At 52.6% G+C, this 15,132-nt stretch overlaps 1 protein-coding gene across 10 annotated transcripts in view; it reads right to left on the bottom strand.

The window, feature by feature from the left end:
- The window catches only part of ERI3 (ERI1 exoribonuclease family member 3), a 129,847-nt gene that overhangs the window by 23,189 nt on the left and 91,526 nt on the right, over positions 1-15,132 (bottom strand). For 9 of the 10 annotated variants that reach the window (XR_004529236.2, XM_073790795.1, XM_033867658.2 and 6 more), the window contains one exon: positions 2,783-2,882. The exons of the other annotated variant lie outside the window; for it this stretch is intronic. Coding sequence is in view for 8 of the 9 variants with exons in the window: in XM_073790795.1 (XP_073646896.1) it covers positions 2,783-2,882 (100 nt within the window). In the remaining variant the exon portion in view is untranslated. Of the gene's footprint in view, positions 1-2,782; positions 2,883-15,132 lie in introns of those variants that run through there. 10 annotated transcript variants of the gene reach the window in all.

The following is a 15,132-nucleotide window of genomic DNA, read 5'->3' as shown; positions in this document are numbered from 1 at the left end:
ACCCTTTTAGCACGCACAGTAACTCAGGGCACCGTCAGCTGAAGCTCATTAAAGCTGTCTCTTTGGCGCGAGGGCCATTAACCTCACCGCTCAAAACCCGCACCTCCCCTCCCCGCCTCTCCCAGCCCAATTAATGCCCTGCATCCTCCCCCCCTTCCAAGCACCCTCACCCACACCTCAGAGCCAGCCAGGAGCTGGCAGGGCAGCCCTCTTCATTCACAGATACAAGGACCAAGTGCCAGGAGCCCCCAGTGCCCTGGGGAGACCCTGGCATGGGCAGAGCGACAGAGGAGGCAGCTCCTTGAGCAGCCACTGTGTGCAGACTGCACAGGCCCTTCACACAGGGGACCTCGCTGAGCTTTCCCAACAGCCCCGAGAGGCAGGTAGCATTGGCCCTTGTCTAAGGTCACAGGGCCTGAACTGCTTCTGGCTCCAAAGCCCTGACTTTATTGTCACCCATAGCCTTGGGCTGTCCCCTGGGGCCCACCCAGATGGAAAAACCTTCTTCTCTGAAGAAAGAGGGAATACTTCAGGGGTCCAACCCAGAGTCAACATGGGTGAACCAACAAGAACGACATCAATGAGTCCCAGGAGGCAGCAGAAAGTGGGAACAAGGAACCCCTTCCTCTCACAAACACCCCCAGGACAGATACACAGAAGCAGGGCACCCAACTCAAGGCTGCGTGGGGTGCATTAACCCAGTCCTGCCAGCCCCTCCCACCAGGCAGACTCAGTTTCTGGCAGCTCCTCCTTCCCTGGGCCAATGCAAGTCTTCTCAGTGGCCTTGGTTCTCCGGTCCCTCCCTTTCCCGTCACGCTTGCACTGATTCATCCACTCACTCACTAACTGTCCATTCATCTACCATAGCATTTGTTGAGCACCTACTTAGAACTAGTGTGTACAGCACCAACTGCCTCACTGATTCTGGATCTGAGCTCTGATCCTGTCCTTATCTCACTCATGAACTTCCTGTCTCCTCAAAACCTCACAAAAGGCCACACCCTCTAACCTGGCATTCAAGGCTGGCTTGTTCCCCGTTTAATTTCTAGCTGCTTCCTAACCCAAATGTTCCACTCCAGTCATGGCAAACTACTTGCAGACATCCAAAATTATCCTCTCAGCATGTCAGGCTTCCTCCTGCCTTTGGGCTTTTGTACACAGTTTCCCCAAAGTGGAAAACCCTTCCCCCATCTGCCTACCTAGCAAACTCCTATTCATCCTTCAGGCATCCCCTGACCCAAGTCTCATCTTCTCTAGGAAACTTCCTGCTGACCTCCAAGGCCTATCAGCTTGCTAGGTTTGGGGTCTCCTCTAGGCTGTACGAAATAACTCCTGTGGGAGGGAACAGCAGTGGTTGTGGGGTACTCCCCATTCCCCAGGCCCGTTGACCACTTTCTCTTTCCCCCTGGACCCCAGGAGAGCCTTGGGGGCCAATAAGAATGATATGGGGTGTCCCTGAAGTCAGTGAAATGTAAATGAAGAAGTAGAAGCCACTTGGCAACTGAGGACAGGGGAAACCTCCCTTGGGGCAGCCCAGGTGTTTCTGTCACGACCCTGAGTACCCTGGGTGGCAACTGCCCAGTTCAGTCTCTGTCTCCTCCCAGGATGTGAGCTCCCCGAGGACAGGAACATCCACTCAGCATGCCCAGCCCCACTAGGCACCTGTGATGTCTGCGGACAGGATTAGGGGCCAGTCTGTAGCAGGTGACTGGACCCTTTTGGTGTTATCTTGCCAGTCCCCTCCCCCTCATACCTCCCAAAGGTACACAGGTTATGATAATGTCGTAGCACCACCCAGGGACACCCCTGCTCCTCCCCACTTGGAACAAAGCCTATGCCTGTCAAGTACCCTGCTTGAAAGCATTTGTATGCACATGTGTGCAGATGCACACACAAAATAAGATACACAGAAATGAACAGACACACTTTCTGATGGATACACATACAGGCTGATGGTTGCTTCCATACACAGACAGATGCCCCCAGGAAAATGTATATAGATACACTGTGACACATACACACATACACGTATCCCTCAAAAAGATACACGTACATGGACACATATAAACCCCTAGACAAACACACAGAGACATGCAGCTGAAGGTGCCATTCACACACACAGACACATATCCACAATGACATATGTAAGAAGCTAGCAGAGCCTCCAATGCCTAGAACCAGCCCCCTCCCATGCAGGAATCCCCCCTGAGGGTGCACCCCCATCTGGTACCCCAAGTGGCTCCTCCCAACCCAGGCACCGCTCAATGGAGGCTGCTGCTCCTACGGGGGAGTTCAATACCCTGTGGACAGAGCCATCGGTCAGAAGGACCCTGACTAATTAAAAGCTGGTGAGGTTTAAATAATTCATCTCCTTAACTCCCATTGATCGCCCAGTTTAGTGGCCACAGACTTGAAACAATATTAAACAGCCTTCTCTAGCTCCACGGGGGGTGGGTAAGCTGACATGTGCCCACCCCACTGAGGACATCACCCACCAGAGATGCGGCCAAGGGCAGGATCCCTTGGCCTGAATCCAAGGCCACCTGTGACCCACCCAAAGCCCAGACCCCAGCCTCCTCTTGAACGTTGTTTTGAGAGATCCTTTCCAATGGTCAGATTCCACTCTCCCCTCACTCCACCCCCCTTCCCTGCTCCCCCCAGCTATGGAGAGCACCCTGCTGGAGCACTGAATGAGCCACGGAACCCCTCTGTGTGCCAGGGAACTGGGGCGTGTGGGCAGGGGACGGACCGAGTTGCCAGGGGGATATGTGGAGGGACTGACCAATGCCGCTGTGGGGCCGGCCTATGTGTTGCAGGCTGAGGCCCTTGTTCATGTCTAGAAGTCCATTCTTGGGCCAGCAGCCCATGGCGAAGCTGTAAGCCTGGAAGACAGGAGGCAAGAGTGGTTACCAGAGGTCCTGACCCCTGACCCAATCCCATCACTCACCAACACCCCCAGCCCCCCATGTCTTCCCAGCAAGGGCTTACTCTCATCATGCCACTTCATGGGAGTCCCCTTGCTGGGTCCCCTTTCCACCAGGGCCCCCTCCAGAAAACCCCTTCCTTCTCCACAGGTCCCTTTCTCCTGGGCGTCTCCCCATCAGAGGCCCCCGGCTCCCACGGGGTGCCCCTCACCAGGCTCCTTTCTGGAGCTCCCATTTACTAAGATTCTCCTGATCAGGACCCCTCCTCTCATAGGGCATCCCCTTCAACCCATGCCCCCCCTTTCCAGAGTCTCTGGCCCTCTGCTGGGCCCCTTCCCCACAGCATTACTGGTCACAGAGACTGCTGTTGGAAGGGACTTGGAGACCAACATATCCAGACTTCACTCCACAGACAGGAAAACTGAAGCCAGAGACGAGGGGGCCAACTACCTGCCTGTGGTCAAGTTGCTTTTGACCTGGAGGCAGGCCAGACTGCGGAGCTGAGTGCCACATGGGGGCTCAGCTGAGGAGGGGTAAGGTCACCTGGCCGACTCAGGCAGCTGTGAGGGGACCACGTGAAGAGTGTGTGTGCGTGTGTGTGTGTGTGTGTGTGTGTGTGTGTGTGTGTGTGTGTGTGGTGGGGAGCAGATCTTGCTGAAGGTCAAGTGCTCACTTATGCATATTCAAAGCAGCCACCCATCGATCTGTACTTAATTGTTTTCCTGGGGTTGGGGAAGGAAGTGCTGGGGGTATCGATCTGCTCAGGCCCCCGGCACTCCATTGTCCCCCTCTGTCCCCTGGCCGCCACCCACCTCCATGGTGGGGGGGGGGCAGGGCACACGTCAGGCCAGGGACAGCACCTTCTCTTACATCCCTTACAGGCTCGATGACCAGATGTCACAGATGAGGAAACTGAGGCCAAGAAGAGACTTATAAGGGTTAGAATGCTATTAAGTGGCCCAACAGGGATTTAATTCCTGTTCAGCCTACTAGCAAGTCCCAGGCTTCTACCAGTGGGCTTGCGAGGCTAGCTGACTCTTCAAACATTGCCCATCTCCTCAGCTTAGAAGTCCCCAAACACCAGGCTGTCCTCCCAGTGGCAGGAAGGTGACAGTGTGTGGGACAGTGGTCAGTGGGAATGAAGCTTGGGTGAGTTTCCAGAAGTTGGATGGTGAGTCCACTGGTGGAACTAAGGTGACTGCTAGCCATGGTCAGGCAGGCACTGCAGAGCCCCCGCCCACCACTGGGCCCAGGAGGTCTCCATCCCACTATAGACTGCCTCCCAGTGGAAGAGGATCCAGCACGGGGTCAAAAACAGAAGACAGGAGGCTGGACACACAGGCTGTGCCAGGACCAAGGGGCTGGGCAGAGGTCTAGTACCCTTCCTTCCCAGCTGCAGGAACCAAGCCTCAGCCCCTTGGGCACTGGGAGGCTAGGAGCCAGTGTACTTCAACCTCAGCCCCCTCCAAAGCCACTTTCCTTGACCACAGAGGTACCAGCCACAGCCCAACTTCCCAGCCAACCCTCCCACCCTTCCCCAGGCCACAGCTGTACCCACAAATCGGGGGCTGAGCGTGAGGCTCAAGGACAGGGGAGAGGACGCTGGCTTGGAGCCAGGGCAGAGCTGGGACACAGGCAGCAAGGGGAACAGCCAGTGGGCGGTGCACAGCTGGAGGAGCTGCTGAGCATGGTCAGGGCCGCGGCTGGAGCGCAGTGGGCCAGAGAGCAGTGGCGGGCTGGCTTTCAAGTACTTTAAAATCACTTACAAAGGGCGGATTAAACGATCAAAAATTCCATTTAATAGGACAAATAAAGAAATAACAATCTACTCTATCAGCCTGGAGAAGGCGAGCTGGATGGGTTTTTTTCCCCTCTAAAAAGGAAAAAAGGGAAGGAAGGGGGAAAAAAAGAAGGATAATGTGTGTTTACTCAAGCAAAGAAAAAAATATTTAAGTGATGTCGGGGAGAAGATTGCAGTAACTAGTGAAGAATAACATCGTCTACTTTGCTGTCAAATCACACCCGAATTTCAGTAATAGATTCTCGGCTGACACTCAATTCAATTCGAAGGTGATCCTGCTTTATCCCAGCCCATCAAATATTAAACACTTGCATTAGCAGGTGCTGCCGCTTCCCGGCTTAAAGCGGCGGGCGGGCGGCAGGGCTGCGGAGGCCCCTCTGCTCCGCTTGCGGCTCGGGGACAGGGCAGCTCAGCGTTATCTGCACGTCATCCTGAGTCTTATCGCAGCTAAGCGGGAAGACCACTTCAGATAACATTAGGCGCTTGCCCCGACGCGTCACCATGATTAGATTATTATTATAATTATGACCCCCCAAGATCTTCTGCAGATGGGGATGTGCGGAAGCGGGGTGGAGGGCAGCAGAGCCCAGGAGGGCCAGACTGGGCCTGGCTGGTCCAGGGCAAGCCGAGACCCATGGGGGGAAAACAGGGGTACCAGGCAAGGCGGTAGCCCAGTCCCGCCTGACGAATGCCTTTCAGGAAGGGCAGTCTAGCTTGTCAGAGCCGGGGCGAGATGAATTGGCGTCTCCACCGCGGCCGCGGGTGTCATGCCGCACAGTGTCGTATTCCCAGATAAGGCGTGATAACCAATGGCTGCCGTGACATGGCCTCATCCAGCACTTCCTCAGGGGGGCACAGGCGGGGGGAGGGGAAGGCACGTGCACATGGGTCTGCCAAGCTCCTAATAAGAGGGGTTTAATTTTTACAAATGCTGCTTCCAGCGGGGCCTTCACATACCAGCCAAAGTCCAAAATGATATTAAAAACGGTTAATTAAAACTGCTCTCCTTCAGCCTGGGCTCCCCCACTGCTGCCCCTGCTGAGAACCCTGGCATATCTCCTCCAGGTACTGCCATGCACCTCTGCAGAGCTGAACCTTCAGAAGTGACCACCTGCCTCGTGGAACCCCCCCCTAGGCACAGTACCAGGGCACAGCCCCACAAGCTCCCCTCAACTCCTGCTATCCCAGGTACCCCTCAGGCACAGCCAGCAGAGAGCCGCCCAGAGAACACAGGGTCCTTTCACAATCTGTGCTCCTATCAATGTGTGGTCTGGATCTTGCACCTGCTGCCCCTGTGAGCCTGTATCCACATGCCCACCACACCCAGCACTCACTTCTAAAGTCCTTCCCCTACTCCCCCCCACCCCAGATATATACACCATCGAGCACGAGTACACACACCCACCAAACTCTCCCTCAGATGACTCAGCCCATCCTTCTATTCCCTACTCCCTTCAGGCATCCTCCCTAAGAGATTACATCCATCTGTGAATCTTAGCAGAGCCTTCCCAGGAGTCCAGCTCAGGGCAAGGTGATGTGGGCTATATCTCAGAGATTCTGGCTGGGAAGTCAAGGCTGGGACTTCTGCAGATGGGGATGAGCCATCAGAGCAGGAGGACTGGGGAGGCTGTCCCCTGTGGGTTGCCCACAAGCACAATGGAGAAAGACAGGCCCATGAGGGGTTGGAGATGGCTAGGAGAGCTTCCTGGAGGAAGTGGTACTGGAGGCACCAGGAAGAAGACACAGCAAGGACAAAGGAGAATGACAGGAGCAAGCTTGATGAGAACAGGCAAAGGCTGGGGTGTGGCTGGGGCAGCCAACATGGGTGGAAGGAGAAAATATCTTGAGGGCTGCCTCCCAGCTCTGTGCAACACTGGCCACTGTCATCAGTCAAGGGGCCCTAATATTGTCTACGCCCTTTCTCCCACCTACTTCCTATCCCCACTCCCTCCCTCTCTTCTGCCAGCCTTTGGGGTGTGGGGTAAGGCACTCAAAAGCTTTCTGACCCTGCTCAGTGTTGGGCAGAAAGTTAAGAGCTAAAGCCAGTGCCTGGGCCCCTTTCCCATGCTGGTTCCAAATTCTCTGGGTGCCACTTCTCTAGCTGCACCTTTCCCAGCTACCAGGGCCCAACCTGCCCATCTGTGGCTTCCCGGCCAGAGGGTGGGGCAGGTGGAAGGATGACGGAGGAGTCCTATCCAGGGCAGGTAGAGGCGGGGTGAAAGATGCTGGGCCTCCCAAACCACCCACCCCAGCCCTGTGCCAGGCAGGCACGCACACTTTCCTTCCCCTGGGCTGCTGTAATTTCCATGCGCAGGGAAGCAGGTGCCGAGCTGTTCCCGGCTGGCTCTCCCCTCTCGCGGCTCTGCCCGCCTTGGCTGCTGCCCCATTAGCTTAGTGGCCAGCCATCTGCGACGGGCCTGCCGCGCAGCCCTGCTGTAGGCGCGGCGGGTGGCCCCCTGTGTAACAGGGAGCTTTGCCATTAGCGCCTTTAATATTCTGACACCTCAGCACAGCCTGCTATTACATGCAAACGCTGATCGCCCTGTGAAATTACATTGCTGGGCCCGCGAAATGGAATCGTGTATAATCAGCCTCCTCCATGCACTGTCAGTCCCATCACAAACACTGCGCCCGGCGGCTTACGGGGGCTTAGCAGCTGCGACAAGTGTATTGGGTTTAATAGATGAAGTAGCCCTCATCGGCAGCAGCATCAGATCCTTCAAAGAGGAAAGAAGAGGCATCGACAGCTGCTAGGGTGTCTCTGCCCACCCATTTGCTATCTTACCAGGGCCCTGAGAGTTGGGTTGACACAGAGTGGGCAGGGGCAGTGGCTGGGTCTAGAACCCAGCTCAGACTGCAAAGAGAAGCACAAACTGCTCTGCAACTTCCAGAAAACCCAGAGCCTGCAAGCTGGCAGCAGCACATCTGACCCATCCATCCTCCCCACGAGGTCACCCTGTGGGCCTAAGGCTGAAGGGCCATTTCCCAAGAGGCGGAACCAAATCAAATCACCTTGCTTTCCCATAAACACCCAACAGGCAAAGATACAGAGGTGATACTCTGGAGGATGGGGGGAGAGAGAGTCTGACAGACATAACTACTACCTAACCTTTTCTTTAACTGGCCAACACACTTACAGTTGGTGAACCAAGTACCAAGGCAACAAATATACATGAGGATGGTGTTCCCAGCAGCCCAGGCCTCATGGAAAGGCAGTGTGTTCAGGCTCAGGCGCTGGTTCCCAATTCTGCCAATTATTAGCACCATAACTTTGGATGAGTTATTAAACCTCTCTGAGCCTCAACTTCCTGTACTGTAAGATGGGATAATAGTTCTTTCTCCCCGGTGTACCTGAGGTCACTCAGGAACACCCACTCCCACTGCCACCTGCCACCTCCAAATATTCTTGGCGCCATCACCCAAAATGCAGATTGCCTTTGAGATGCTGGTCCCTCTCCCTTTTCCAGGTTCAGTTTAACACCGATCATGGCAGACTGTATTTTCCAGTGACTGTCATAACATTATCTTCCATCTCACATATGCTCTTCCTGCAATATGACTCTGATAAACCTGCCATCAAGAGGGACTGAGTCTAGGGCTTCCCTAGTGGCGCAGTGGTTAAGAATCCGCCTGCCAATGCAGGGGACACGGGTTCGAGCCCTGGTCTGGGAAGATCCCACATGCTGTGGAGCAACTAAGCCCGTGCACCACAACTACTGAGCCTGCGCTCTAGAGCCCACGAGCCACAACTACTGAGTCCATGTGCCACAACTACTGAAGCCCGTGCACCTAGAGCCCGTGCTCCACAACAAGAGAAGCCACTGCAATGAGAAGCCCGCGCACCGCAACGAAGACCCAATGCAACCAAAAATAAATAATAAATTAATTAATTAATTTTAAAAAATCATAAAAAGAAAGGGGGGAGTCTATACCTCTCCCTTTGAAATGTGGTGGGCTTTTTTTTTTTTTTTACTATTTCAACCAAAATAGTAATGCAGAAGTAATGCTATGTGATTTCAAGGGTATTTCAGAAATGCTGAGGAAGCTTCCTCCTCACTCGCTGGAACATTTTCCCTGGAGCCCTGAGCTGCTTGTAAGTGGTAAGACTGCTCCAAGGCAGCCATGCTGGGAGGAAGCCCAAACTAGCCCACAAGGAGAGACCACATGGAGAAGCCATGAGACTAGGTGAAGAAAGAGAGATGCCCAGCCAGCCCCCAGCTGCTCCACCCACACACTGTGCCAGCTCCAGTCACTGACCACAAATACATGAGAGAACCTGGGCCAGAACTACCTAACTGAGCCTTTCCTGAATTCCTGACTCATAGAAACCATGAGAGATAATAAAACAGCTGTCGTTGTTTTAAGTCACTAAGTTTTGGGTGATAAGTTATACAGCAGTTCTGGAAAACTAATGCCTACTCACTTCTGGATACATTGTGTCAATACTTTCAACTTCCTCTTTCTGGCTACTTCTAGACAATTCTTCCTCTCCCTCTGGGACCTCATTCTAAATCATCATCACTTCAGTATCTACAGGATAAACCCACTCATGAATCTAGCCTCTTGATTTCTCAGCTCCCTGTGCTCTAATGACCTTCTCCTCTACCAATTTCAGCCATCTCTCCCTGGGGCCACACCCGGGGCCTTATTACCCAGCACTGCTCTCCTTCTGGAATCATACAATGACAGATTCCACTCTGATCTCAGCCTCTGTCCTTCCAGCTTTTGAACCCTCTCTCCCTCTACTCTTGCTTTTTTTCCTCATCTGTCAATCCCCTTCTAGCCCTTTTCTACCAAACCTGGACTTCTTGAATCTATGACTTCAACCAGCCCCATCTTTTTGTTTGTTTTTTGGTTTTTTTTTGCGGTACGCGGGCCTCTCACTGCTGTGGCCTCTCCCGTTGCGGAGCACAGGCTCCGGACGCGCAGGCCCAGCAGCCATGGTTCACGGGCCAAGCCGCTCCGCGGCATGTGGGATCCTCCCAGACCGGGACACGAACCCGCGTCCCCTGCATCGGCAGGCGGACTCTCAACCACTGCGCCACCAGGGAAGCCCCAACCAGCCCAATCTTGAACTTCCCTAAGAAACTCCAACATGGCTCTGTTTCACCACACTTGCACTTGAGCTCAGTGATCCTGGAAAGAAGTCACTGTTCTGTATAGAAAGTGGCCACTATAGATCCAAGATCACTATCTTAGCAACCCTCAATGGTATCCCCCCACCCTACTCCCCTCCTACTTTCACAAAGAAAATAAAAGCTGCTAGGCAGAACTCTTCCAGCTGCATGCCCTTCATATACAAATGCATCTGTATCCTTCCCCACCTGCTCGTGCACCAATGCTGTTCTAATGGAAGAGACACCTCACGTCCAGTCTAAGGGCAAGCCCACACTTGTGCTGTACATCTCACTCTTTTTCCACCTCCTCAGGCCCTGTTCCATCTAGTATCCCCTTTCCTTCTAAATTCTGAACCTCCCCATTTCTGCTGGCTCCTTTCCATTAGCATTCAAGCATATGCTTGAATCTCTATCATCTTTACATAACTTTGTGTGTCTTAGTTCCCTTTTTGTAAAATGGGGGGAAAAACAGTTCCTACCCCACAGAGTTGATGTGAATGAGTTATTGCATGCACAGTGCTTAAAACGATGCCTGGCTCTTTGAAATTTATATAAGTATTAGATAATTATTTTTAAAGTCTTCCATTCATTCCACATCCTGATCCAGCTACTGCCTGTTCTCCTGTTAACAACCAAACTTCTCAAGGCTGTCTCCACTCACCTCCCCAACACCCCTTAACCCCTGCAGTCTGGTTGCCAGCCTTATCATGTCACTTAGCTCTGGCGAAGGTCAACAGTTCTCACCATGCTGCCCACGTCTATGGACGGTTTCAGGCTTTTGCTGCCTTTGCCACCCTGCAGCCTGCTTCACATCTTTGAAATCCTTCTCCTTTGATTTTTCTCAACACCCTACTCTTTGAGTTTTCCCCTCTCTCTGACGTCTTCCTCACAGTCTCCTATAGAGTCTCATTCATCTGGTCATGTGTGGGCTTATGCATGTTCCATTCCTGTTTCGGTCTGTGCTCTACCACTCTCCCTGGGCGATTTCTTCAACTCCCTGGTCTTCGACCTCTCCAACTTGCAAATTGACATTTTTTGCCACTACTTGAGTGTCAAACATATATTCTATTGCCTGCCTGGCACTTCCATCTGGATTCCACCCAGGCACTTCATTCTCAGTAGGTTTAAAACCAATTTCAACATCTCCTCTCCAAAGTGCTCCTTCTCCTGGGCTCCCAAATCCCAGTGAAAACCCTTACCATCTACCTGGTCTACCAGAAATGTGGGGGCCAGCCTTGCTTCCTTCTTCTTCCTTACCTCTCACCAAGTCCTGAGATTGCTGTTTCATGCCCCCAAGACTCTACTCGATCAATTCCTTCAGCCTACCCAGGATGCCCTCTGCCTTCTCCCACTTTTTTCCCCTAATGAACACATACTCTTCTTTCAACACTCAATTCAAAAGTATCTTCCATCACCAGGCCTTTCCTGACTTGTCCCTTCCTTAAACCCACCCAGACTCTGAATAGCATCTGTGTTATTAGATTTGTTTACAGCCCCATGATGCTGGGTGGGGCTGTATCTGCTCTCTCTGAACGGCCTCCTTTGAGGGAAGGGCAAGAAAGCACCTCTCTGGATATAATCCTGCCAGGCAGAAAGGCCTGGTTTTCAGAGTTGCTGCTCCTGCCAGTCCTGTTCAGTCTCCTTCAGGAACCACTGTTGATCCTACCCAGCGGAACAGCAATCCCACCCGACGCCCAGCCATCCTTGGAACTGGGGGCTCAGCTGCCTGGGTTAGGAAAGAAGGGGAGACTGTCCCTGTCTCCCTTCTCCTTTTCTGAGCTCTTTGGTCTTATGGGTGGTCTTGACTTCATTCCTCGGGCCAGCGGAGACCTGGCCAGCATGGCTACAGCAGCAAAAGGACGGACACTCCCATCAGGTGACACAAACCCATCCTTTCTACCTCCAGCTGGTAGTTCTCCATGTTCACAGTGTTCCCTGGCTTCCAACATACTTCAGGGGCACCAGAGCTGCTGCCGCCTCTGTCCATCAACAGCACTTGAGTGGAATCATTATTTTCTCTGTGTACTTAACCTTCCTGCTCACTGCCTACAACAGGACAGCTGCCTCTAGTGCGTGGGACCATCACCACAGCAAAAGCAGGGGCTGTGCCACAGGTCCAGGACCCACAACATTTGGAAGACAGCTGCCAGCGCAGTTTGGTCCCTTGAGTCCTGAGTCAATTTTTGGGTAGAGCAATCTTCATCATGTTCCCAGAGCCCTTGCTTCACTGCTGAGTCACAGTGGACTTGGGGACACTGAGGTTTCTGGGGAGAGAACCAGATAAGGAGCAGGATCCTGAGCCGTGCCGCCTGAGCCTCCACAGAGGACGCTGGCCTGGCTGGGGCTCCACGTGCACCGCCACAGAGTCATGGCAGCAGGTCAGTCTGAGCCAGCTGCCCAGAGTGAGGGCTACATTGTGGGTTTTCTTTGTTTTCATTACAATTTCTTCTCCCATTGCTTCTTTTGAGCCAGCCCTTTCCTCCCCGGGGTGCTGGCGATTGAATGAAACACCACCCCCGGCTCCAATAAGTGTATTTCAATTACATCTGTCACTGCATAACGATATAATGATATATCATGTGATATTAAATCCATGGTAATCATATCAGGGATTTTTTTTAATCGTGCACTAATCGCATTATTACATCTCTATAATTAACAACAGGAGGTATGGAAATTCAGTTAAGGCAGAAGGCTCAAGGTACTCCCCCCACCCCACCCCCGCCCTAGCTCCCCCAGATTAGGGCCCGATTAGGAGATGGGAACTGCAGGGCACTAGCAAGATGGGCCAACGCTCCCACCTCCCAGTACCTCAGCCATGGGCACAGCCTTCAGGATCCGGGGCTGGCAGACATAGGCCAGACTGAGACCAGGGTGCTGTCTGTCTTGTGGCTGCTCAGGAAAGAGCCTGGGGCAGAGGCCACACAGAGAGGGCCAACAACAAGGCAGCTGGGCCTGCCAGACCTCCTGCCATTGCAGCGCCAAATCTTCTCCATGGGGATGGGTGTTTGTTACCTTTCCTTCAAACCAGCAAGGCCCTCAAAGGTGCTTGTAGGGCACAAGGCAAGTTCCTGCCTCATGGCCTCCTAGACCAGAATTCCTCCTACTATTGCTACACATACTCCCTCCCTTGACCTAGCCCTTTGTGTTGGCAGCTCTTAAACATCACCAAGTCCAGCAGCTGTGATGTCTCTGCCTCTCAATCCTATCATCCCTGAGCTGAACAGATCCAATTCTTCTTGGGGCCATTCCTCCCCAACTCTCCCTCTGAAGTTTGGCCCTGACTACCGCGTGACAAGTGGATTTCTGATAACCACTGGAGCCGTTCTCCCATCCCCCCAGATGGTCCAAGTTCTTATGTCCTCCCACCCAGGCCTATATGGAGAAGGGAGGGGCTTGGGACTGCAGCCTGAACTATGTCAAATGACCCTGTCTCTCCCACCCCCTTCCTGATACTGAGCTGTCAGGACTAATCCCCTCAGGGGTGTCAGAAACCAGTCTGCAAAGCAGAATTTTGTGTTTCAAGTCCAAAGCTTTGAACTTGGCATGTAACTAGTCCTCAGTGAGGGGCAGGCATTTTGCTAAGTTTGACTCTCAGAAGTTGGACAGGCCTGAAGATGAAAGAGAAAAATCATGTCCTTTTTCCTAATAAAAAGGAGACACTAATAGCAGTCAGCACTTAGGCAAAGCACTTTAAGTTTCTAAAGTCCTTTCCAAATTAAAATATAAGCCTTTACTGAGCATGTGACACCACCATCACGGCCACCCAGCCCTCAGAAACGAAGGGAGGTACGTGCTGGCACCCAGCACACACATCTTCACTTCTTTCTCCCTAGGAAAATGGAAAGGGTGCTCAAACCTTCATCCCAGACCTCCCTCCCTCTATGTTGGCTTGCTCATGTAACACACACTTAATGAGCAAATCCATGTGCCAAGCTCTGTGCCCGGTGCTGGGGATAAAGCACACTAGGCAGCTTGCTGCCTTCCAAGCTAGGGACGTCCCTGGCGGTCCAGTGCTGAAGCCTTCGCCTTCCAATGCAGGAGGTGCAGGTCCGACCCCTGGCTGGGGAGCTAAGATCCCATATGCCTCGTGGCCAAAACACCAAAATATAAAACAGAAGCAATATTGTAACAAGTCCAATAAAGAGTTAAAAAAAAGAAAAAAGGAGCTTCCAAACTAGAAGGAGAGACATGTCAACTCACGCATGGTGGGGGACTGAGATCCTACAGAGCCCCAAGGGAGAAACCAGCCTTAGAGGGGGAATAACTGAGAAGGACCAAGATGGCTTTCAATGGAACATCCAAGGTGGGGTGGCTGCGAAAGGTGGATATGCAGGCCAGGAGCTCAGTTCCAGGGGTCTGAGCTGAGACAAGAAAGTCCTAGGAAAGCACATGGGTGGCGCAGGAAACTGCAGGAGTGGATAAGCTCACCCAGGAAGAGAATAAACCTTTGGGGTCAACGAGGCCCTTCTCTTCTCTGATGTTTGGACGGAAACAAGGAAGGCTGAGAGACGGGACGGCTGAACACTAGAGCGTCCAGAGCTAAGGCCCAAAGAGACTTCTCTCTGGGCACACCCAACATCCTGGCCTCTGTCCCTCCCATTGTCATCTCCACCTTCACTTTACCAGGATGTGACACGATGAAACAGTGTGGACTTCAGGCTCACACCAACTTAGTCACAACAAACATTACTATGAGCCTATTATATGCCAGGCCATATGTGTACTTGTAGCAATACAGACACAGTACTGTCCTCAGAGAGCTTCCAGTCTATTAGAGAAAGCCCATGTTAAATAAATAGCAACATAAATAATCATTAAGTTATCATAAGGGCTCAAAGAAGAAAGGTGAGCTGTTTATAGGATGGAAGAGGGGAATCTGACCTAGCTGGGGAACTCTGAGGACAGGTCAGCAGAAACTGACGGACAGGAAGGCAACAGGGGAATGACACGTGCTAAGGCCTTTAGGCAAACAGCACTTGGAAGGAATCAAGTCAATGCTAGTGTCCCTGGAGCACAGAAAGCCAGCAAGAGATGAGGCTAATGAGGAAGGCAGGAAAATCCAGGGCCTCATAGGACATGATGAGGGTTTTGTACTGTTTCCTAAGGCAATGGGAAGCCATCCAAGTATCTACCACTGCCGTGCTATGCGATCTTGGGTGCTCCACCAGCATCAAAAGTTAGTTCCTTTACACACCTACCCATCCCTATTCCCAAGGGTAGACAGGCCTGGCAACCGGGGACCATTTTTTTTTTATCTAGAAGGAGAGAAAGAAACTGCAAGAGAGCA

The sequence above is a fragment of the Tursiops truncatus genome, chromosome 1 (assembly GCF_011762595.2).
Source record: "Tursiops truncatus isolate mTurTru1 chromosome 1, mTurTru1.mat.Y, whole genome shotgun sequence".
NCBI lineage: Eukaryota > Metazoa > Chordata > Mammalia > Artiodactyla > Delphinidae > Tursiops > Tursiops truncatus.
This window is presented reverse-complemented; position numbering and strand designations above follow the sequence as displayed.